A 26,142-nucleotide genomic window follows, 5' to 3' on the forward strand; every position below is an offset into this window, starting at 1 on the left:
CCTGAGTTTGTTCCACCCCTCTTTGACATGATTTGTTTCCTGACTTGTGATATTATTGGCTGTTTTTTCAATTAGTCATCCATACTAATTATGTCTATAAAAGTGCAAATACTGTATCAGGTCCTTTGTATTTGGCATTCAAATCTGGGTAACATTTTTGGGATGCTTCTTTTTCTTTACACACTCCTGCTCTTTCATCAACTTCATACGAAGGCAGGAAAAATTTGCAGAATAATGGGAGATCCTCAGTATCCACTGTTTTCCAAGGATGGAGACATAACAATTGGAGCTCTTTTTCCAGTCCACAGCATAGAAACATCACCTTCATTTGATTTTATGAAAAAACCTCAGCCACTATCATGCTCCAGGTTTGTTATATTGGAAACATTAGAGAAGATTATGTATTTAAAGCAAAAAAAAAAAAAACTTAACTTATTAATGGCATTTCAAGAATTATTACATTTTAAATTTTACAGTGTGTATCTGAGAGATTTTCGAATGGCACAAATTATGATCTTTGCCATTGAGGAGATTAACAAAAGTGAAAATTTGCTCCCAAATGTCTCTATTGGTTATCGAATATATGATACCTGTGGTTCAAGACTCTCTACCATGAGTGCAATTATGGGGCTGATGAATGGTCAGGAGATTGTGCCTGGACACAGATGCAATGGACATTCTCCTTTACATGCTATCATAGGCGAAACAGAGTCTTCTGCAACAGTAATTTTGTCTAGAACTACAGGACCTTTTAAGATTCCAGTGGTAAGGATAAATAACACAAAATGTTTGACATAATTATCATACAGATTATTGTTTCATTGTTTCTTGTTTTCCTTTTTGTTTTTCTCAGATAAGTCACACAGCCTCATGTGAATGTCTGAGTAATAGGAAAGATCACCCCTCGTTTTTCAGGACTATTTCTAGTGATTACCACCAAAGCACAGCACTTGTATACATAGTCAAGCACTTTGGCTGGTCTTGGGTGGGAGCTGTGAACAGTGACAATGACTATGGAAACTATGGAATGGCCATATTTCTGAAAATAGCCCAGGAGGAGGGGATTTGTGTTGAGTACTCTGTAAAATTCTATCGAACAGAGATAGAAAAACTCCAGAAAGTGCTAGACACAATAAAAAAGAGCACTGCAAAAGTGATTGTTGCATTTGCTTCATTTCCTGAGATGGGCTTACTTATTGATCAGTTAAGTATTCAGAACATCACAGGCCTCCAAATCATTGGTTCGAGGTCATGGATAACTGTAAAGAGTTTGATCAAGCCCAACAGCTTCCGTGTGCTTGGTGGGTCACTGGGGTTTGCTGAGAGAACGATCAATGTAGAAGGGTTTGCAGAATATATCATAAAAGGATTTTGGAAAACAGTTGTTCCATGTTCACAGAGTAAGGGGAATTATTCTCAATATGACTTAAATTGCAGCAGATATGAAGATCTACTTTTGCTGAAAAATTACAATGAAGATGTGCCTGAACAAAGATATGTAAGCAATGTCTTCAAAGCAGTTTATGCTGTGGCTCATTCGCTACACAGTCTACTTAAATGCAAAGAACAAGATGGATGTGAAAAAGGCCTGACAATACAACCACAGCAGGTAAAATGTTATAAGACAGTTGAATAAAAATGGAGAAAATGAGGGAACAATAAATTAAAATGTCTCAGTGATATTATCATTGACTTTTTCTTCTAGCTTGTTGAGGCTCTTAAAAAGGTGAATTTCACCATAAGGACGGGAGATCATGTGTGGTTTGACAGCACTGGTGGCGCAGTAGCCCAATATGAAGTTGTCAATTGGCAGCAGGACTCAGATGGATCAATACAGTTTAAATCAGTGGGATACTATGATGCCTCTCTGCCATCTGACCAGCGCTTTATGCTTAACACTGAGAACATAATCTGGGCTGGAGGACAGGTAGAGGTAAATGCAAGTAATCTGTTTGTCCAACAGGGTTTATTTTAAAGTTTGCTTTGAATATGTTGATGAGAAATAATTGTTTTTTGAATGAAATAATGGAAAAGTTATACAGTTTACATTTACTGTGAATCAAATGTACTAAATATTTTATTTTATATAAAATACATATTTTTACTAAATCATTTTATTTAACATTACTATCAAATCCAAATTGACTAAGCAAGTTGTGTTCCAAATTTAAAATTGATATCACAAATAGTTTAGTTATTATTAGATTTTTTTGGGCACTGTACCAAAAAACCATGGGGTGTCATTCCATTTATTTATTTATTTATTTATTTATTTATTTATTTATTTTTACAATAAATTAATACATTTCTGTCCAAATATCATGTCTATCAAAAAAATAAATAAACCTTGCAACTTTTACAATATGTTTTGTCAAGATTAGAAACGGTTATAAAGAAGTTTTGATTATAAAGAAGTTAAAAAAAATGTTTTATGAAACCCATTAGAGGAACACCTAAAATATTTTAAAGTACTGCTTTCATGGTAACCCAACATCCATTTATTCTTATTTTTTAAACGGTGGTCACATAATTATGTTTTGTGTTTGTAAGCTATCGAAGGATACCTAATTTATGATAAATACAAGGAGGACCAAGTGTCCCACTATTGGGACAGTGACAGTTAAGTGATACAAACTAAGGAAATATAATAAGAAAAACTAAAAAAGGATATACTTGTACTGACCTTTATGAAAGGCATGAATGACACATAATTATATGGCTAAATATAAAACCCTATTGTCAAAGCTCTGTACTTATTGAAAGTTTAGGACAGATAATATGGTTCCACCACACAAAACTACTCAAATTTGTCTGTTTAAATTGTTGCATGTAATTTGGTTTGAAAGAAGTTAACTGCCATCAACTTGCTGTTATGAGTCACTTCTATGAGTCAACATTTTACAATATTTTTCAATTCATTAACATTAAGACTATCTTGAACAATAAATAATTAAAAATAAATAAGTATATTTCAATAGCATGTATTGTTTAATTATGTTTGCTCATAACGCAATAAACTACATTTATTTAAACTTTAAATTATATTAAAAAATATATATAATGAAGGTATATCCCTAAGGCATCAACTAATGTAAAGCTTATTGTAAAGTGTTGCTGAATCAATATGAACATTAAAAAATACATCAATTCCTGATAGGCAGGGTTAAACATTCATCAGCTATCAGATTTATGTCACTTCATGACATTTAATTAGGACTGGAAATATGGCAATTTGGTTCCCTTTCAGTTGGTTATGTTGGACGTACATCAACTCACCAACAAATTTGGGATCATTTTCAGAGCCCAATCTACTTGAGTTTAAAAACAAGCCAATGACCATTGGCATTAGGTTCATGCATTCCACGCTCTGCCCCGCAGTGCAGGTATAAATAAGGCAGTGGAGTACCCCATCCTTGTTTTCTGCTTCAGAGCAGATTCTTCAGTCTGCTGGTTCCTGGTTCCTACAAAGAGTGTTTTTTTTTTTTTTTTTTTTTTTTTTGGGGGGGGGGGAATCAGAGTTCAGCTGTTTGCACTGTTACACTGGTGGTAGCGTTGCCTGAGCCTGATCCAGAGCTCAAGGCTATGCTTTCCCGGGCCGCCACAAATGTCGAGCTGGAGTGCAACCCTCCATCGTGTCCTGAACCTTTGTGGTTGGATGACTGGTTTCTCAGGATGGCCCGTGCTGGTTCTCAATGCCCCACCTGGTGCCTTTCTTTCCGCAAGTACCTTAGGAGCTCACAAAGTCATGGACAGCACCTTACAATGCTAGGGTTACGTGGAGATCCTCCCAGTGGACCGGTCTGTGGCTATACAACTGTGTCCCAAGACCGATAATGACTGGTGGGGCAATCCGCGTCTCACCTCCCTGGTGTGTAAGTTCTCGTTCACACTGCCCATCAGTCTTACACTGCCCACCAAGGCTTACACAGCCTGTGGAGAAGCCATGTCACCTTTTCATGCTATGGCGCTCCTGCAGGTCTACCAGGTCAAAGCTTATAGGAACTGCAAAGAATGACTCTGAATGACCCTGAATGACCCTGAATGACTGACCCCAATGTCGTTCCAAACCCATAAGACCTCTGTTCATCCTCCCCAAGTACTTTCTGTCCTTTGAATGTAAGTGTATGCACACTTGCTGTCCACGTCCAGAAGGTAATGAAAAAATCCTCAAAGTAGTCCATATGTGACATCAGTTGGTTAGTTACACTCTTTAGAAGCATTGACAATACATTTTGGTCCAAAAATAACAAAAAATACGTCTTTATTCAGTCAGTGGAGAAGCGATCTTGGAGAACCTCCAGCACTGAAGCCACTGGGCAGTTAACAGGGTTCACCTCACGCCCTCTACACCAAGTGGAGAATACGTTCCACTTTAGGTTGTACAGTCTCCTGGTGGAAGGAGCTCTGGAACTGAGCAGGGTCTCCATAACCACCTTCCTCTATGAGCTTTGCCCCCTCAGAGGCCCGACCCATAGGTTCCCCAACTCTGGCCGGGGGTGGAATATCGTGCCCCCAGCTTAAGTCAGCAGGAAAGGCCGTCTAGCAGGTCTATGATGTCGGAGAACCACACTCTGGACGGCCACCACGCTCCAGAACTACCGTGAGCAGAGCGATCGGGGGAAATGTATACAGACGCAGCCTCGGCCACGTCTGTGTCATGGCATCCAGGCCCAATGGGACCGGATGCATGAGGGAGAACCACAGTGGACAGTGGGACGTCTCTCGAGACGCAAACAGATCCACTTCCACCGGGCCGAACCTCTTGTATATGGCCTCTCCCACCTAAGGATGGAGACGCCACTTCCCGGGCCTCAGCTGCTCCCTGATTTAGGTCCCCGGTGATGTACATCGCTCTGAGGGATGACAGTTTCCCCTGGGACCACAGGAGGACCTGATGCGCCAGTCTGCACAGAGGGCACGACCTCAGACCCAGCAGTTTCTGAAACTGCTTGACAGTGAGGCTGCGGCCTAGCTTCACTTTGGAGACCTCCGTCAGTATGGATCCGATACGCGGGGGGGACAGCTGTGTCTGCATCGTTGTCAAGTCCCATAAGACTCCCAGGAATGTTGTCCGCTGGGAGGGCAACAACACACTTTTCTTTGTGTTGAGTCTCAACCCCAAGTACCTCATTTGGGCCAGAACGACATCTCGAAGCCGAACCGCCATATTGTACGACCTGGCCAGAATTAGCCAGTCGTCGATATAATTGAGCACACAGATGCCCTGGAGTCTCAGTGGAGCCAGAGCTGCATCCATGCACTTCGTGAAGGTGAGCTAGACCGAAGGGAAGAACCCGATATTGTTACGCTTCGCCCCCGAAAGTGAACCTCAGGAACTTCCTGTGACATGGAAGGATGGAGATATGGAAATGTGTCCTTTAGATCTATCATGACGAACCAGTCCTAAAACTGGATCTGACTCACGATGGCTGGAATTGTGAGCATCTTGAACCTGAATCTCTTCAGAGACCGGTTCAGATACCTGAGATCTATTATAGGACGCAATCCTCCATCCTTCTTGGCGACTATGAAGTACCGGCTGTAGAACCTGGACTCCCTGTCTGGCGGAGGAACATGTTCTATCGCCTCCTTTACCAGCAGAGAGTGTACTTCCTGCCCAATTATCCCCACCTTCTCGGGACCGACCACCGTCCAGACCACCCCATTGAACTTTGGGGGTGGGGAACTGAACTGTAGTCTGTAGCCCCGTTCTACAGTGCGCAGGACCCACGCAGAAATATTTGAAAGGCCTGCCCAGGCGCCGAGATATTCTGCTAAGGCAGGGGTCCCCAGTCTTGGTCCTGGAGGGCCACTGTCCTGCAGAGTTTAGCTCAAACCCCAATCAAACACACCTGAAACAGCTAATCAATTCTAATCAATGCCTTTATAGCCTAAGCACCAGATCCTCCCCCGCGCAGGCTTCCACACGTGGTAGGAGAATTTCTGAATCGTCAGATGAGGAAGATGCCTCAGTTCCCCGTCGCGCAGACAGATCCATCTGCAAGCCCCACAATCTGCGGCGCCGCGCTGCCTCAGCAATCGTGGGCCGAAAACATGGCCAGACAAGAGCACAGCACTCTCAGTGGCAGCTTATCATACATAACGCAGGCCGCCCCCTCGAGAGCGGCCCAGGCGTGCTACACACCGTGGCACTGCACACAGAGCTGGTGTGTGTCCGTGCCCGAAATGAATCGCAGACAGGCACACACTGTCTGAATTGCTCGTTGGCCATATATATATATATATATATATATATATATATATATATATATATATATATATATATATATAACAACAAGAAATAGATGATAAAACACAGAGGACTAACGCTGAAGAGCAAAAAGCTAACTATGCTGTGTGGCGGCGTCCCTTTGTACCTTCCGGGAATGCCGTCACTCACTACGTCTTGACGCAACACCAATCAGAATTGGGCTTTTTTCATTCAAGCTTCAGGAGCAGCATGCTGGGGCCGTACCCCAAAGTGTCATCTACGATGACAGTGTGAGTTCCCTCGATACAGGGAACCTGTGACTGAAGGAGAGAGACAGTTTATTTTGAGAGGAAGAGTCCACAATACAGGGGAGATTGTCAGAATAATGATTAGAATCACTATTTCATTGAAAATGGTCATGGTTGATTACTCTAACTCACAACACTCATGCAAACAATGGAGTACTTTTAGTTTTTTTTATTCAAAAGTGGAATGCATTTTGAAGAGTAGACGCTTACTCTGACATGTATGGTGATGTTTTTGGGGGGATTTTTCTGATCTGATCTGCACGATAGGATATGAAAGATGAGTACCACGTTTATTATGCTAATGTTTAAATAGCTAGTGCTTCAGCATTTTATTTAACCCTTTCCTCTCTGGTGTATTTATTGCAAAAGTGTTGAGTGTTGTAGCTTTCAAATTATGCATAGTTTGTGATAGTTGATATAGCCGTTTGTATAAAACAAAAGTAAATAGAATTAGAGACATGCTCACTTGCGGAAACCCACAAGTTCTCATGATAACTGGAGTTAAAGGATTAGTTCACCCAAAAATGAAATTTCTCTCATTAATTCCCCTTCTAATTAATTACCCTTACACTAATGTCGTTCGACACCCGTAAGACCTCCGTTCATCTTCGGAACACAAATTAAGATATTTTTCAAGACCCATAAAAGGCACTGAAGACGTTGTTACAAAGCCCATCTCACTACAGTTATTCTACAATAATTTTATAAAGCGACGAGAATAGTTTTTGTGCACAAAAAAATTATAAATAACGACTTATATAGTGATCAATTCATGACTCGGATCGCCACTGTCACCTGATTTCAAGCAATTTGACACACGGTCCGAAACATGAATCAATACGCTGATAATATCATAAGGTTCAAAACTTTGTTTTGAAATTGGCCCATCACTATATATGTCAATATTTAGTTTTTTTTGCACATAAAGACTATTCTCATTACTTCATAAAATTATTGTAGAATAACTGTGAGATGGGTCTTGAGAGAGGAAATGACATTGGTGTGAATGAAGGCCTGTCTGAGCCATCGGATTTCAACAAAAAATCTTAATTTGCGTTCTAAAGATGAACCAAGGTCTTATGGGTGTCGAACGATATTAAGTAAGTAATTAATTAGAGAATTTTCATTTTTGGGTGAGCTAACCTTTTAAAGAGATTACATAAGTTTAAACAACTTAATGGAGCCATCAAGTTTTACAGTGTAGGCACAAACACAACAGTGTGTGTGTGTGTGTGTGTGTGTGTGTGTGTGTGTGCGTGTGTGTTTGTGCTCAACTTTTATAACAGAACTTCCACAGTATTTACAATACATAAAAAAATGTCTGATTCAGTGTAAATATATTGAGGTATTTTTTTTAAAAAAAATGCAGAAGCCAAGGTCTGTGTGCAGTGAGAGCTGTCCTCCAGGCACTAGGAAGGCTGCACAGAATGGTAGACCTGTCTGCTGCTATGACTGTATTCCATGTGGAGAAGGAGAAATCAGCAATGAGACAGGTAATATTTATTCCACATCGGCTTCAAAGAAAAGTGGTTATTTGCTCTTTTATTGCTCATAAATTAAATTGCTTTCCTTTTGTTTCTGACAAGTAATTAGGGCCCAAGCCCTGAAAGGGCGCAGAGCCCTATTGTTCTTCTAAGGATTATTATTAGGGCCCAAGCCCTGAAAGGGCGCAGAGCCCTATTGTTCTTCTAAGGATTATTTTTTTTTTTTTTTTTTGTTATTATTTATTATTTTTTTACGCGACTATTTGGGCATTTTTGGGGCTCTTCCCATGCTCGAAAACTCTTGAAACTTTGCACACGCATCAGAATGCGCGGCCATCAGGGCCGGGCTGAGGCTGGGACCCGGGCGTGGCAGGGGGACTCGACAGCGCCCCCTAAAGTGGGGTCTGAAAACAGGGTCTATAAATCAAACCAACTTCCACGTATATATATGAAACTCGGTACACATATAGAGCTCATCGGGCCGAACAACTTTCGTGCTCTAAGTTATGCGTCAGCCCAACAGGAAGTGAGCTATTATGGGTTGTTCGGAAAACGCATGCTCTGGAATTTGCGATACTCCTCCTAGACGATTGACCCGATCAGCACCAAACTCGGTCAGTATGAAGTCAAGACACTGAGGATGCTAAATTGCGAGCAACTTTTTGATATCTCAAACGGTTTGGCCGTGGCGAAGAGACGAATTTATGGCGAGAAAAGGGAAACAGGAAGTGTGTTATAACTTCTGCATACATTAATTCATTTTGATGAAACTTCAGCTGTGTGTTCGTTGTAAGAGGCCGATCACATGGATATGACTTTTGTGAGTCAAAGTTATAGTGCCACCAACGCTATATTTCGCTATTGAGGAGAGGGTATATTTTACCCTCTCCTCAAAAGCGATTCATTCAATCTCCTCCAAACTCGGACAACATGAAGTAAATATACAGAAGATGCTAAAATGCGAACGGTTATTGGATATCTCAAACGGTGGTCCCGTAGCAAAAGCCTAAAAAACACAAAATAAGAACACAAGTGCCTGGTTCATAAATAAGGCTATACTCCCACCTGCTGGTTATTCTATATATCACACTGTGTTTTTTTTTTTTTTTTTTTTTTCTCAACACATGCTCTCCCTTAAATGTCCAGAAGAGGGCAATATTGTATAAGTTTTCAAGCAAAAAACCTTACCTCTGTGTGTGTGTGTGTGAATGGTTTTCTAACCTGGTGGGGACTTCAACCTGAATGCACACAGACTCATGGGGACGTCCCAATGGGTACAAAAGCTTATAAATCAGACAGAATGAGTTATTTTGAAAATGTGAAAATGCAGAAAGTTGTGTGATGGGTAGGTTTAGGGGTAGGAGCAGTGTAGGAGGACAGAATATATGGTTTGTACAGCATAAAAACCATTACGTCTATGGTGAGTCCCCAAAAAGATAGTGAACTAGACATGAGTGTGTGTGTATGTGTGTGTGTGTGTGTGTGTGTGTGTGTGTGTGAGGGGTGGGGGGGTGAAGGGGGGTGTTGTGGATGGGGGGATGGGCTGAGCTGATTTGAGTTGCCTGCAGCATACTTCAGCATTACTACTGTGTGTGTGTGTGTGTGTGTGTGTGTGTGTGTGTGTGTGTGTGTGTGTGTGTGTGTGTGTGTGTGTGTGTGTGTGTGTTTGTGTGTGTGTGTGTGTGTTGTTCTAGCCTGGTGGGGACTTCAACCTGAATGCACACAGACTCATGGGGACACGTCACTGTAGGGGCCTAAATTGAGGTCCCAATGGGTACAAAAGCTTATAAATCATACAGAATGAGTTCTTTTGAAAATGTAAAAATGCAGAAAGTTTTGTGAAATGGGTAGGTTTAGGGGTTGGGGCAGGAGGACAGAATATATGGTTTGTACAGCATAAAAACCATTACGTCTATGAGTCCCCAGAAAGATAGTGAACCAGACATGAGTGTGTGTGTGTGTGTGTGTGTGTGTGTGTGTGTGTGTGTGTGTGTGTGTGTGTGTGTGTGTGTGTGTGTGTGTGTGTGTGTGTGTGTGTGTGTGTAAGTGTGTGTGTGTGTGTGTGTGTGTGTGTGTGTGTGTGTGTGTGTGTGTGTGAGCCAATCTTCTGTCTAAAAAGATTACCTCTCAATGCTGTGCTTTGGCCTGCATTAAAGGATTAAACATATTATTCTGGGTTTGAATAAAAAAATAAATGTATAAAACCAGTTTATTTGTAGGGCATTGACAATATTGTTTTATATAATTAGTTAAATAATTGTGTTAATACAAATAATTATTAATAAAACATATAAATATAAATAAAAAAAATTACTAACAAAGGAAAAAACACATTTAATTGTCTTTTTCAACAAAAAGTAATTGGTGTGTGTAACTTAAAAATGAGAAGATTAATGTTTAAGGACAAAAATGATAACCAATGAGCTACCGGTATATAGAATAACCAGAAGTTGGAAGTGTAGCCTTATTTAGTAACCAGGTTGGATATGTCCTAGGGAACACTGTTTTGAAGATAAAACTATTGTTGTTATTGCAAAACCGTTTTCAGACAGTGAAATAAAAACAATGTTCTCTCACTGTTTAGATTTTGTGTCTGTCATTCCCCCTCCCCCCTCACTCTCCCTCTCTTAGGATCACTATGTGTGTGTGTGTGTGTGTGTGTGTGTGTGTGTGTGTGTGTGTGTGTGTGTGTGTGTGTGTGGAGGGGGTCTCTCTCACTCTGTGTGTGTGTCACCTTGTCTCTTGTTTTTTTTCATAATTTAACCCTTTCATATCATAGGCTATCACAAATATCTATCACTTTATTGTGAAAAATAAGTAAAAAACAAAAACATATATTATATCTTTAATTAAATACTGGTCTTCTGAACTTACAAAATTTTGAGCTGCAAAAAATACATTTGCACATAATTGAAAGTGATATCCTAATACTTTTAATTGTTTTCTATAACATGGGCTTTAAAGAAGGTCATGTGCTGTGTTTACAAAGATCACGTATGACACCTCTTTAAACTAATTATTTATTGATAGAATTCAAATGGATAAAAAAAGTTAATTTCACATGATTTTATAAAAGTGGCTGTTTATAATAAACTTCCATAAATTATATGCATGCATATTACTCTTACCTGACACTGATATTAAAATCATTGTTGCGGTCTCTGTGATTTGGCTTAATTTATTTTTAAGAGAAGTGTAAGGATAATACAACTTCAGCATTTGGACAGTGTTCTGCACTCATTTTGAAATTGACATTTGACATCACCTGACATAAAATTAATGAATAAAATGTAATTGATCTCAGAGATGTGACTGTTGTGGTTCCTGGTCATAGCAGCACCAGTTGCTGCAGTTAATGAGGTGAATTCAAATGACTTTGACATAGTCCTTTTATTTATTTTTTCCCATATTAAATGCCTATTGGCCTGCTGTGCACAGTTAAGCTGATGCCACCGGGGTGGCGGTGCCACCGGCTTGGGCCCGTCATCGCTGCTCGCAGCTTTAATTATTATTATTATTATTATCTTTTCGCCTTTTGGGCATTTTTGGGGCCTTTCCCATGCTCGAAAACTCTTGAAACTTTGCACACGCATCGGAATGCGCGGCCAACAGGGTCTGGCAAAGGCCTTTGCCCCGGGCGTGGCAGGGGGCTCAACAGCGCCCCCTTGAAAAACTGGGTCTATATATTAAACACACTTGCACGTACATGTATGAAACTCGGTACACATATAGATCTCATCGGGCCAAACAACTTCCGCACTCATAGTCATAAGCTTCGCCCAACAGGAAGTGAGCTATTATGGGTTGTTCGGAAAACGCATGCTGTGGAATTTGCGATACTCCTCCTAGACGATTCACCCGATCAGCACCAAACTCGGTCAGCATGAAGTCAAGACACTGAGGATGCCAAATTGCAAGCAACTTTTTGATATCTCAAACGGTTTGGCCGTGGCGAAGAGACAAATTTATGGCGAGAAAAGGGAAACAGGAAGTGTGTTATAACTTTTGCATACATTAATTCAGTTTGATGAAACTTCAGCTGTGTGTTCGTTGTAAGAGGCCGATCACATGGATATGACTTTTGTGAGTCAAAGTTATAGCGCCACCAACTGGCAGCAGGAAGTGTCACTTTTGTCCAAAGAGGAGGCTTAGTTTTATCTGCAGTCACCAAACTCGGTATATATATTGTACATTTCGAGCCGGATAACTTTCTCATTTACAGTCATTAGCTGTGACCAACAGGAAGTCAGATAATTTGGTTGGAAGATAACAAGAAGTGGAAAGCGAGCTCTTAGTTTTTACCTTCTCCTCAAAAGCGATTCATTCAATCTCCTCCAAACTCGGACAACATGAAGTAAATATACAGAAGATGCTAAAATGCGAACGGTTATTGGATATCTCAAACGGTGTTCCCGTAGCAAAAGCCTAAAAAACACAAAATAAGCACACAAGTGCCTGGTTCATAAATAAGGCTATACTCCCACCTGCTGGTTATTCTATATATCACACTGGCTGTTTTTCTGTTTTTTTCCCCCCTGTTTTTTCAACACTTATGCACTCCCTTAAATGACCAGTAGAGGGCAATATTGTATAAGTTTTCAAGCAAAAAACCTTGCCTCTGTGTGTGTGTGTGAATGGTTTTCTAGCCTGGTGGGGACTTAAACCTGAATGCACACAGACTCATGGGGACTTCCCAATGGGTTCAAAAGCTTATAAATCAGACAGAATGAGTTCTTTTGAAGAAAGTTTTGTGTGATGGGTAGGTTTAGGGGCAGGAGCAGTGTAGGATGACAGAATATATGGTTTGTACAGCATAAAAACCATTACGTCTATGAGTCCCCAGAAAGATAGTGAACCAGACATGAGTGTGTGTGTATGTGTGGGTGTTTGTGGGTGGGTGTGTGTGTTGTGGATGGGGGATGGTGGATGGGCTTAATTGATAAGAGTTGCCTGCAGCATACTTCAGCATTACTACTGTGTGTGTGTGTGTGTGTGTGTGTGTGTGTGTGTGTGTGTGTGTGTGTGTGTGTGTGTGTGTGTGTGTGTTCTTTTTTCTAGCCTGGTGGGGACTTCAACCTGAATGCACACAGACTCATGGGGACACATGTCACTGATTTCTACAGTGTGTGTGTGTGTGTGTGTGTGTGTGTGTGTGTGTGTGTGTGTGTGTGTGTGTGTGTGTGTGTGTGTGTGTGTGTGTGTGTGAGCCACTCTTCTGTCTAAAAAGATTACCTCTCAATGCTGTGCTTTGGCCTGCATTAAAGGATAAAACATTTTATTCTGGGTTTGAATAAAAAAAAATAATGTATAAAACCAGTTTATTTGTAGGGCATTGACAATATTGTTTTATATAATTAGTTAAATAATTGTGTTAATACAAATAATTATTAATAAAAAATATATAAATATAAAAAAACACTACTAACAAAAGAAAAAAAACACATTTAATTGTCTTTAAAAAAAAGAAAAAAAGTAGTGTGTGTAACTTAAAAAATGAGAAGATTAATGCCTTTTGTTTAAATATAAATATAGAATAACTAAATATAGAATAACCAGAAGGTGGGAGTGTAGCCTTATTCAGTAACCAGGTGGGATATGTCCTAGGGAACACTGTTTTGAAGATAAAACTATATTGTTGATATATTAAAACAGTGTTTTCAGACAGTGAAATAAAAACAATGTTCTCTCACTGTTTAGATTTTGTGTCTGTCATTCCCCCTCCCCCTCACTCTCCCTCTCTCAGGATCACTCTGTGTGTGTGTGTGTGTGTGTGTGTGTGTGTGTGTGTGTGTGTGTGTGTGTGTGTGTGTGTGTGTGTGTGTGTGTGTGTGTGTGTGTGTGTGTGTGTGTGTGTGTGGAGGGGGTCTCTCTCACTCTGTGTGTGTCATCTTGTCTCTTGTTTTTTCATAATTTAACCCTTTCATATCATAGGCTATCACAAATATCTATCACTTTATTGTGAAAAATAAGTAAAAAACTAAAACATATATTATATCTTTAATTAAATACTGGTCTTCTGAACTTACAAAATTTTGAGCTGCAAAAAATACATTTGCACATAATTGAAAATTCTTTTAATTGTTTTCTGTAACATGGGCTTTAAAGAAGGTCATGTGCTGTGTTTGCAACGATCACGTATGACACCTCTTTAAACTAATTATTTATTGATAAAATTCAAATGGATTAAACAAATTTAATTTCACATTAATTTATAAAAGTGGCTGTTTATAATAAACTTCCATAAATGATATGCACGCATATTACTCTTACCTGACACTGATATTAAAATCATTGTTGCGGTCTCTGTGATTTGGCTTAATTTATTTTTAAGAGAAGTGTAAGGATAATACAACTTCAGCATTTGGACGGTATTCTGCACTCATTTTGAAATTGACATTTGACATCATCTAACATAAAATTAATGAATAAAATGTAATTGATCTCAGAGATGTGAGCGTTGTGGTTCCTGGTCATAGCAGCACCAGTTGCTGCAGTTAATGAGGTGAATTCAAATGACTTTGACATAGTCCCATTATTTATTTTTTCCCATATTAAATGCCTATTGCCTGCTGTGCACAGTTAAGCTGATGCCACCGGGGTGGCGGTGCCACCGGCTTGGGCCCGCCATCGCTGCTCGCAGCTTTAATTACAACTTCCTTTTCCAGATTCAAATAACTGCAAGCGGTGTCCAATAGAATACTGGTCTAATGCTGAGAAAAATAAATGTGTGTTAAATACTGTAGAATTTCTGTCATTCACAGAAGTTATGAGTATAGTGCTAGTCTTTTTCTCAATGTTTGGAGTAGGACTAACTGCGATGGTGGCCATCCTGTTTTACAGCAAGAAGGACACCCCCATAGTAAAAGCCAACAACTCAGAGCTGAGCTTCCTGCTGCTCTTCTCATTGTCTCTGTGTTTCCTCTGTTCACTTACTTTCATTGGACGGCCCACTGAGTGGACCTGTATGTTGCGTCATACAGCGTTTGGGATCACTTTTGTCCTCTGTATCTCTTGTGTTCTGGGGAAAACAATAGTGGTGTTAATGGCATTCAGGGCTACACTTCCAGGAAGTAATGTCATGAAATGGTTTGGGCCTTCACAACAGCGACTCAGTGTTCTTGCCTTTACACTTATACAGGTTCTTATCTGTGTTATTTGGCTAACAATGTCCCCTCCATTTCCTCACAGGCAATATTATAAGGAAAATATCATTCTTGAGTGCAGCCTGGGTTCTACTATAGGATTCTGGGCTGTGCTGGGTTATATTGGCCTACTGGCTGTGTTGTGCTTCATTCTAGCTTTTCTGGCTCGCACGCTGCCTGATAACTTCAATGAAGCCAAATTCATCACATTCAGTATGCTCATTTTCTGTGCTGTATGGATCACATTTATTCCAGCTTATATAAGTTCTCCTGGAAAATTCACTGTAGCTGTGGAGATATTTGCTATTTTAGCCTCAAGCTTCGGTTTACTATTCTGCATATTTGCACCTAAATGTTTTGTCATCCTGTTTAAGCCTGAACAAAATACAAAGCAAAATATGATGAGTAATAAACTAACATGTCTTTATTAATATTGCAATGTTTTATTTGTGTGTGTGTGTGTGTGTTTATTTTTGAATTGTTTATTCAAAGACAAAATATAAGGTTTTTACTGGTTTATTAAATTTAAAAAAATTAACGTATGAACTGATACAATACAGAAGCACCACAACCCATGCGCAAGAATATGACGTAGAGCTGGGGTTCTGGCATCCAAGATATGCATAATTTTGAGCACTACGCCAAGACCTAAAGCATTATCAATGTCGAATTCAACAGCTTCGATAGGGCGCATTTTCCTCTGCTTGTATACAAAGTTCCTTGCTTCCACCGGCTCTACGTAATATTCTCACGCATGCATCGTGGTGCTTCGCAAGTTCACATTAGAGGCCCACATGGAAGACGAGTAAAGTTGAATAAAGTCGTTATTTATTTTTTTTGCGCACAAAAACGATTCCCTACAATTTATAAAATGATTGTAACCAGATTGTAGTGAGATGGATTTATAACAACATCTTTAGTACCTTTTATGTGTCTTGAGAGAGGAAATGTAATTGCTGCCAATGGAGGTCTTTCTGAGTCATCGATTTTAACAAAAATATAATTCGTCTTAATAAACGAACAAAGGTCCTACAGGTGTCGAACAACATGAGGGTAAGTAATTAATGACAGAATTGTAATTTTTGGGTGAACTAACCCTTTAAAGGTGGGGTAAGTGTTATTTCAAAACTGTTTTACAAAACCGACTCAGTCCAATTGAACCGAGTCTAATAACAAACTTGTAGCCAATAAGCAGGAAAGGGGCACGTCTACTAATGATGGTGAGAAGAGAGCACTCAGTGCACATCATTAATTAATACACACAACACACATTACGGACATTAGCCTAGAACTAATATATGCTGGCTTTTGCTTGAATATGCTTGCCCAGATAGCAAAAAAATATCTGCAGGGCTTCTTTTTGCCGCCGACCCTAAGTTTTCGGCTATAGGTGCGTCCCGATGGCGTTGATGAAACGTTTGCAGCCGAATACTTTACTCCCATTTCTTGCGAGATGCCGCAGGTGACTAGACGACGGGCTGACTGATTATTTTCTCTGGTGGTTGCCTCCGCCTAATGGACCGCGGCCAACTGGTGGCAAGCCGCTTTGGAATACAAGGATTTATTCTCTCAAAATCTACCAGCCATGTTGGCTATGTTTGGCATGTTGGGAGATAGAGTGGAACTGACAGGATTTTAACTAGTTTTCACATAGCACAGCGATTATACCATCATAATTGCCTATATGTAAATTATATTAAATATTTGTTTTCTTTTTGTTGCTCCAAAGCTCCATGCTTCTATGATTAGGTTTAGAAAACAGAAATATAAAACCAGTCCTAATTGAAAGAGAACAAGTTGACAAAAATATTGAATCCATGATTGTGTGAAAATATGGTATAATGAGTGATTTATAAGCTATTTTTTATAGGCCGGTCATTTTTGACCGGGAACACCACAAGTGTGACTATGTGCCATATTTTTTACAAAATAAAAGTTTCAAAACAAAATTCCTGGTGAAACATTAGAGTAGACTAGTGTGATCAACAATACCAATTTTCTTCAGATTTTATTTAATATTTCTAAAATTTAAAAAAAACTAAAAAAAAACTAAAAAAAAAAAAAAAACTACTCAAAAAATGAAATGCCTACTCTCAAATAAATGAGGCCTATGATTATTCGGATGCAAACAGAAATATAAAACCAGTCCTAATTGAAAGAGAACATGTTGACAAAAAGATTGTAACAACAATGACTATGAGTTTAATATCTCGGGGAATAATTAACTCAAAAGGGATTTAATATTCAATATTCATGAATTTATGAATATAATTTGCCAGTTGTTCATTACGTATTAAGATTTTCCGATAGGGAAAAATGTTTAATTAAATACAAGTAACCCTTTACGGAATTGCTTGAAATTACCCTACTAAGTTTGTCCTGCAAATTAGTTATAGACTTTCAAATCAATTCTCAATAATGGATTACTGCTTTACGAGCGCATAAGAAACATTAACTTTACTGATCAGGACAAGTTCAATATTTCAAATGGTCATATAGTTTACTTTACTAAAATAGTAGCATAAGCAGTTAGGTAACGTTAGATCGGAAGTTTCATTGACTTTGTGTATGTGGGAGAACAACAGACTCAACTCATAAAATGTCTTTTGGAGGTTTAATAAACACAGACTAAAAATAACACTACGATTCACATAGAAAGTACACACTAACTATGCATCAAGAAAGTAGACATATAGATATTAACGAAAGAATACATAAAAGAGAATAATGAATAGACTGAAATTAGAGGGAGATAAAAGAGAGAGAGAGAGAAAGAGAGAGAGATGGTACAAAGCATTAGAGGTAAGAAGCAGCTTTCCTTCAGTTCATCAAATACAACCTTCACGGAGTTAACTTGTCCCAACGGGAAAATAACACACCCTCTTTACAGCAGTTTGAATTTGTAAGAATAAGAATACTTGCATTCTTTTTGGTTTCGTTTTGGCTTCTCGCTTGTGTGCGTGTATTCCTGCGTATCCGGTGGTTCTCTCCGAGGTCGGGAGGGGAAGCAGTTTTTTCTTTAGCGGCGCTTCGTGTCCTCCTCCTGAAGAATGCCCGTGGGGCTAGTAAGTTGATGGAACGAGGAGCAAGGGGTTGTTGAAGGCCGGATTGTAGAAGAGAAGATTTCGGAAGAGAGGAGATTTCCAGAAAAGGAGTTTTTTGAAGAGGAGTTTTTCAGAAGAGGACGATTGTGGTCTCCACTGGTCTTTTAAGACAATTAATCCACGCCCCCTTCTGGGTAATTCACCCAATCCAGAGGGTGAATTCTGAGCGGGAAAAGTTCTCTTTGTCTTAGTTTATGACCTATTTTGCATGTTTCTGAGGTGTCGTAAAAGGGTGTTGATTTTGTATGGTTTTACTCCCAAGTCGGCTAAACATATTAATGATACATTTCACAATCCCATTTTGTGCATCGTTGAGTAAGTCAAAGAAATAGGAATATTTAGATATCAAACACCTTATGGCTGGGAGATATTAAAACAGAGATACAATTTTACACAGAAATACAAGCATTTAAAATGAACTTACATTCTTTCTACGCCATGACTGAGTAGGCCTGAGTCAAGGAGCATGCATATACACACCAAGCTACCTCGTATACAGTCTAGAATAGTCTTAATTAAAGCTTCATAAGGAATGTGTGTGTGTGTGTGTGAGTCCGTGTGTATTGACAGGAGCCTTGGCGCCTTTCTGTCTGGGGAATGAAAAGGGGGGGGGGGAACAGGGTTCGAGTCGTGTGACCCGATCACGGCCTGTTTTATTTGGACTGGGTCGTAAAACTGCCGGAGTTGTCACTTTCCCCAGACTCTGTGGCGTGGCTCTTAATTTACATGCGGCTAAAAGCTATCCCCCCCTTTTTACTATCAACATTGGGTTCATATTTGATCCTCATTGTAAGAGACCACAGACGCTACAAGATTGAATCCAAGATTGGGTGAAAATATGATATAATGAGTGATTTATAAGCTATTTTTTATAGGCCTTTCATTTTTAAGTCACTAAGTTTCAGTCCAAAGTCAACAACTACTCTGTACGTGTTTGTAACTTTTCTCATTTGATTGTTTGTTCATTTGTTGTTGGATAAGTGTGTCTGTGTAGTGCAGTGGTGTGTATTATTAGTTTTGGTGTATTCTCGTGGTGTGTGTGGGAGTTAGCATTTGTTTGGTCATTGCCACGTTGTGAGTGAGCGTTTATTGGGGGAGTGGCCAGCGAGGTATTGAAAAGCCTCATGTGTATGTAGCATTTGCCTAGAGGTGAAGCATTGATTGACTGATAGACAACTACTCTGTAAGTGTTTGTAACTTTTCTCATTTGATTGTTTGTTCATTTGTTGTTGGATAAGTGTGTCTGTGTAGTGCAGTGGTGTGTATTATTAGTTTTGGTGTATTGTCGCGGTGTGTGTGGGAGTTAGCATTTGTTTGGTCATTGCCACGTTGTGAGTGATTGTTTGTTGGGGGCATTCCCAGCTGCTTTCAATAACGATACTCAGGTGAGTATAAATAGCGTGATAGTCCGCGGCAGTGTGAAGCCCTCCTTGTGTGAAGACCGACGAGTGTAAAGACTTCAACTCTTCCCTGTGCAAGACCGACGAGTGTAAAGACTTCAACTCTTCCCTGTGCAAGACCGACGAGTGTAAAGACTTCAACTCTTCCCTGTGCAAGACCGATGAGTGTAAAGACTTAAACTCTTCCCTGTGCAACTCCTCCCGAGCAAGAACCCCGGCAAGGCACTTGAGTATCAATCATCTTCCTTTTTATTATTTGTGTTCGGTTCTTTTCTAATTCCTATCTGGCATTATCTCTGATCTGTATTCACCATGTGCTTTCAAATCTCAACTATTACTACTAGCACTCGTAAATCACGCTCTGTACGCACGAGACGCCGCAATCCTAATAATTTGTGCTATAGCATAACATCCTCTGCTACTTTACTCTCTGTTCCAATTGGTCTCTGGAATTGCCAGTCTGCTGTAAACAAAGCAGACTTTATTTCATCTATTGGGACTCATTCTCAGCTAAGCCTCATGGCCCTAACTGAGACCTGGATCAAACCAGAGGACACTTCCACTCCTGCAGCCCTCTCAACCAATTTAACTTTTTCACACACTCCTCGGCCTATTGGGAGGGGTGGGGGTACTGGTTTGCTTATCTCAAATGATGGAAATTCGATCCCTTACCATCTCTACTGGCCAGTTCATTTGAATCGCACTCAATCACTATTACTCACCCTGTTAAAATCCATGTGGTAGTGGTCTATCTTCCTCCAGGTCACCTCGGTAACTTTGTGGAGGAGTTGGATGTGTTACTTTCTAGCTTCCCTGAGGATGGCACTCCACTGATTCTGCTTGGCGACTTCAACATCCATCTTGATTAACACCTAGCCACAGACTTCAGCACTCTACTGACTTCATTCGACCTTAAGTTAGTATCTACTACGGCTACTCACAGATCAGGTAACCAATTAGACCTTGTCTACACACGCAACTGCTCCACGGACAACACTTTAGTTACTCCATTACACACCTCAGACCACTTTCTCATCACGCTTAACCTCATACTGACTCCTGATACAACACGTACTCCTACACAGATTACCTTTCGGCGTAATCTACGCTCACTCTTTCCCTCTCGCCTATCCACTATGGTTTCATCTTCACTCCCTCCACCTGCTCAGTTCTCAGCACTGGATGCTAACAGTGCTACTGACACTCTTTGCTCCACTCTAACATCCTCCTTAGACAGTTTTTGCCCCCTTTCATCCAGACCAGCCCGCCCCACCCCATCTGCCCTCTGGCTGTCTGATGTTCTCCGTAAACATCGCTCTGGACTCAGGGCGGCTGAGAGGAAATGGCGGAAATCTAAAAACTATATTGACCTTACCTTGTATCAGTCTCTTCTCTCTTCTTTTTCTACAAATGCCTCCACTGCTAAAACAACATACTACCACAACAAAATCAACAAATGCTCTGATTCTCGCACACTCTTTAAAACATTCTCATCTCTTCTTTGTCCTCCTCCTCCCCCTCCTTCATCAACTCTTACAGCTGATGACTTTGCATCATTTTTCACAAACAAAACATCTCTCATCAGCAACCAGTTCTCCTCACCACAAACTGACACGCACATCTCAACAACTAACACGAACACGCTTGCATCCTATTCTCTGCTCTCCGAGGCAGATATCTCTAAACTCATCTTTTCCAATCACCCTACTACCTGTCCACTTGATCCTATACCCACTCAACTCCTTCAGGCCATTTCTTCTTCAATCACTCCTGCACTCTCTCACATTGTCAACACTTCTCTTCACACGGGAAACTTTCCCACAGCATTTAAGCAGGCTCGGGTAACCCCACTGCTTCCCTCTCTGAATCCAGCACTTTTAGAAAACTACCGACCGGTATCCCTTCTGCCTTTCATTGCAAAGACCCTTGAGCAAGTTGTGTTCAATCAACTCTCTATGTTTCTTGAACAAGACAACCTCCTAGACAACACCCAATCTGGCTTCAAATGCGGCCATTCGACTGAGAATGCCTTGCTCTCGGTAACTGAGGCGCTGAGACTGGCAAAAGCAGCTTCCAAATCCTCAGTGCTCATCCTGCTGGATATGTCTGCTGCTTTTGACACAGTTAACCACCAGATCCTCCTGTCAACACTTAAGAAGACGGGGATCTCAGGAACTGCTCTCCAGTGGTTTAGGTCTTACCTCTCTGATAGGTCCTACAGGGTGTCTTTGAGAGGTGAAGTATCTAAGTCACATCATCTAGCTACTGGGGTTCCCCAGGGCTCAGTGCTTGGACCACTTCTCTTCTCCATCTACATGTCATCATTAGGTTCTGTCATTCAGAAACACGGCTTCTCCTATCACTGCTATGCTGATGACACTCAACTCTACTTCTCATTTCAACCAGATGATCCTACAGTCAGTGTTCGTATCGCTGCCTGTCTGACAGACATTTCTGACTGGATGAAGGAGCATCACCTTCAACTCAATCTTGCAAAGACAAAATTACTTGTTTTCTCAACCAACCCAGCACTTCATCAAAATTTCTCCATTCAGCTTGGTTCATCGACCATAACTCCATCCAGGACAGCCAGGAACCTTGGAGTTGTGATTGATGACCAGTTAAACTTCACTGACCACATTACTGCAACAGCCCGGTCCTGCAGATTTGCTTTATACAACTTTAGAAAGATTAGACCCTTCCTATCAGAACAGGCTGCACAACTCCTGGTTCAAGCCCTTGTTCTCTCCAGACTCGACTATTTTAATGCTCTTCTGGCTGGGCTTCCAGCATGCACTATCAAACCCTTGCAGCTGATCCAGAATGCAGCGACGAGAGTGGTCTTTAATGAGCCGAAGAGAGCGCATGTTACGCCTCTCTTCATCAGACTGCACTGGTTGCCAATGGCTGCTCGCATCAAATTCAAGGCACTAGTTCTCGCCTACAAAACAACCACTGGCTCTGCACCAATATACCTAAACTCACTTGTTCAGACTTACACACTCTCCAGAAGCTTGCGTTCTGCGAGTGAGCGGCGCCTTGTGGTTCCATCCCAAAGAGGCATGAAATCGCTCTCACGGACATTTTCCTGGACCGTTCCCACCTGGTGGAATGACCTGCCGATCTCAATTCGTGCTGCCGAGTCTGTAGCCATTTTTAAAAAACATCTTAAGACACATCTTTTCCAATTGCACCTGACCAATACAGAAAAGCACTTACTGATCACCACAGCAACGAACAAAAAGCGCAAACTCTTGGATCATATCTACGTCTCTCATCCGGATTTGTGCCTTCAGGCGGGTGTGTTACATAGTTATCATAGCTATCATAATCCGGTGTACTGTATTTTGCGTACGTGAGTTTTTGTTGTAGATGCCTATTGCTGCGCGTTTAGCTAGAATGCCATACAAAACCAACCCATTGGGCCACTGAATCTGCTTAACGACAATAGTTGGGACAACAGCCTTAGTCCTAATGGGTTGTTATCATGGCTATCAAAATCCAGTGTTCTGTATTTTGCGTACGTGAGTTTTTGTTGTAGGTGGCTATTGTAGATGGCTATAAAGAAAAAAAAAAATTAATTTAAAAAAAAATTGTGTGCTGTGCTTGTTGGCCTTGTTTGTTTTGTTGCTTCTATTGCTCTACCCTTTTTTGTAAGTCGCTTTGGATAAAAACGTCTGCTAAATGATTAAATGTAAATGTAAAATGTAAAATAATTAACAAATCACTCATTTATCATTAATCATGTTTCATAAATCATTAGTTAATCATTTACTAATCACTGGTAAATGACTTGTATCGGAATTTACAAAACATTCAGAAAATGTTAGCATATCACTTGATAATCATTTATGAATGTTTTGTAAATGATTAGTTCATCATTAACTAACCACTTATAAATGGCTTACAACTGAATGTTATTATAAAGTGTTACCGTTTGTGTACTGTGCTTGATTAACTGAGTATTCTTACAGCTCTTGCAGGTTGTTGGCCTTGTTGTAAGTCGCTTTGGATAAAAACGTCTGCTAAATAATTAAATGTAAATGTTAAATGTAATACGATACGTCTTTGTTGCAGATGAATGGCGGGATGGCAGACTGATAGACTGGAGCGCTGGAGACGAGGAGCCAGGAGACAAGACGTGTAGACACTCGGGAGACAAGGAGGCACAGGTAAGTATTCAGGTAAGTCTGTGATAGTGAGCTTAGGCAGTAGCATGTGCACACGAGACCGGACAGTGACTGAATGCGTGAGCAGGGCTTAAGTGCTGGTGGTGAAGCTGGAAAAAGAAGCAAATGTTTGCACTTTTATGTCAGAGGCGGCTTTATAACGGTGTGTGTGTGTTTGCTTAAGATGTGAGCGCGACATCTGCAGGGATTAGTAGAATTATGTGCAATCCCGTGCAAAATTCAGACCGATCACACACTAATACTAACACTAAAACGCTGTCATGAGGAAAAGTCCAGCAGAACGCACGTTCGCCGTGTTCAGAGGGTTAACCAGGCTGAGTGAGAATATGCGGTGCGTCTAAACTCGCTGACGGTCGGTCGGTCGGAGAGGAGAGCGCAGCTGGGGTCGATACTGTAGAAACTGAGTAGGCTATCATATCTTTTCGGATATTTCAGTATCTATATTTTTGACAACACTAGTTGCACTGTTCCGACCCAGGCTTTTTAAAAGTGAAATAAATCCACACTTTAGAGTGCAGCTTACCGTGCCCCATGGCTAAAAGAACAAGCGGGCGTGCACACACCGGAAATCAGGTGGCCATGGAAACCAAAACTTGCGCTTGGAACCGAAAACAAATTTTTTAAACGATTCCAATGGCATCGTTATTTTTAAAATGGTTCCAAGTTAGAACCGGTTCTCGATGCCCAACCCTACCAGACAGGTATGTGATGAGTGGATGAGTGGAATGCAATGGGATCTGGCGATGAACTGCAGGTTAGGTGGGCAACCCGGTGGGACATGGGTGGAGGCACCGGCAGAGGGTAGAGTCTCTTCAGACCAGGTGATTGGAGCAACGAAGAGCTGTGCAGGAAGGATGGACTCTGGTTCTTCAGTGTTTTCCTCTGGGCTGTGGATATGTGAAAGGGCATTAGGCGTTAATGTTCTTGGTGCCCGGTCGGTATGAGATGTTGAAGTGGAACCGGGTGAAGAAGAGCGCCCATCGTGCTTGCCTGGGATTCAGGCGTTTAGCTTCGCGGAGATAGCTCAGATTCTTATTATTCTTATGAGCAAGTACCAGAAATGGATGTTTGGCGCCCTCTAGCCAGTGCCTCCACTCCTCCAGCGGCAGCTTGATAGCGAGGAGTTCCCGGTTGCCGATGTCGTAATTGGTCTCCACTGGGTTGAGATTGCGGGAGAAGAAGGCACATGGATGGAGGCGACTGGGATTCCCCTGCTGCTGAGACAGGACTGCTCAAACTCTGGTGGTGGCACGACGAAAGGGAGATCCGGGTTGGGGTGGACGAGAAGGGGAGCGGTCGTGAAGGCGTTCTTCAAGGCTTGGCTTACAGATGGAGTCCAGGACAGAGACTTGGGCTTACCATGGAGGAGGCTGGTGAGTGGACTGGAAATTGTGCTGTACTGGTAGATGAATCGTCGATAGATGTTAGCAAAACCAAGGAATCTTCTTTCATGGTGGATGGAGTTGGCCGGGACCGGACGGCTTCCACCTTCCCCTAGTCCATCCGGATGCCACTGTGGTCGATGTTATACCCAAGGAACTGCACTGAGGGCTGGTGGAATTTACACTTCTCTGCTTTTAGGTACAGGTGGAAATCCCTCAGGCTTTGGAGGACCTCCTCAACGTGGTGGCGATGTTCGGCCAGGCTGCGGGAGTAGATAAGGATGGCTCTAATATGATGTCAGCCATGGACTCCTCAAGAATTAGGAGATGTAATTGTCCCATGTGAAGGATACCAACTTCAATGGGGCCGACGGTGACACTGACCTCCCTTGGACTGAGAGGTTTTCCGGTTATCGATTGGATCAAGTAAAGAGTCGGAGTTGTGCTCGTGCGGAGCTTGAGCTGGTGGCAGAGGGTCCCCGAGATGAAGTTGACGGCTGACCCAGAGTCGAGGAGGGCGGTAACTGGAAGGGAAACACCAGCGGCAGTAAGGTTGACAGTGGTAGTGAGTGGTTTCATTTTTGAAGGGAAGGAATGATTGCACTCCCCATAGGACGTGGAGGGCAGACGAGGCATTCGGAGATGTAATGCCCGGGGAGATCACAATATAAACAGAGTCCCTGGGTCAGCTGCCTCTGCCGTTGTCAGTCTCGATGTATCCAGCTGCATGGCCTCGTTGGTTGGTTCTGGAGAGCTGACAACATCTGGTCAGCGGAGGTAGGGAGAGAATGACGGCTGGCCCTGGTGTTCTTCGAGACATGACTGCATTTAAGTGGCAAAACGGATGGAGAGTTTAATGAACCTATCAAGCCCAATGGAATCCTCGTATGTAGCAAGATGCAGCCACACTCGAGGATCCAG

The 26,142-nt window shown here is 41.3% G+C and overlaps 1 protein-coding gene across 1 annotated transcript; it reads left to right on the plus strand.

Moving 5' to 3' along the window:
* The first annotated feature begins 234 nt into the window (after positions 1–234).
* On the plus strand, positions 235–25,567 carry LOC137043229 (extracellular calcium-sensing receptor-like). Its single transcript, XM_067419417.1, has 9 exons — positions 235–368; positions 477–765; positions 854–1,609; positions 1,706–1,927; positions 7,889–8,012; positions 14,669–15,550; positions 23,727–23,821; positions 24,943–25,212; positions 25,421–25,567. The coding sequence occupies exons 1-9, from the start codon at positions 235–237 to the stop codon at positions 25,565–25,567; spliced, it is 2,919 nt and encodes a 972-aa protein (XP_067275518.1).
* Positions 25,568–26,142: the final 575 nt, after the last annotated feature.

Source organism: Pseudorasbora parva, chromosome 16, assembly GCF_024679245.1.
Source record: "Pseudorasbora parva isolate DD20220531a chromosome 16, ASM2467924v1, whole genome shotgun sequence".
Lineage (NCBI taxonomy): Eukaryota > Metazoa > Chordata > Actinopteri > Cypriniformes > Gobionidae > Pseudorasbora > Pseudorasbora parva.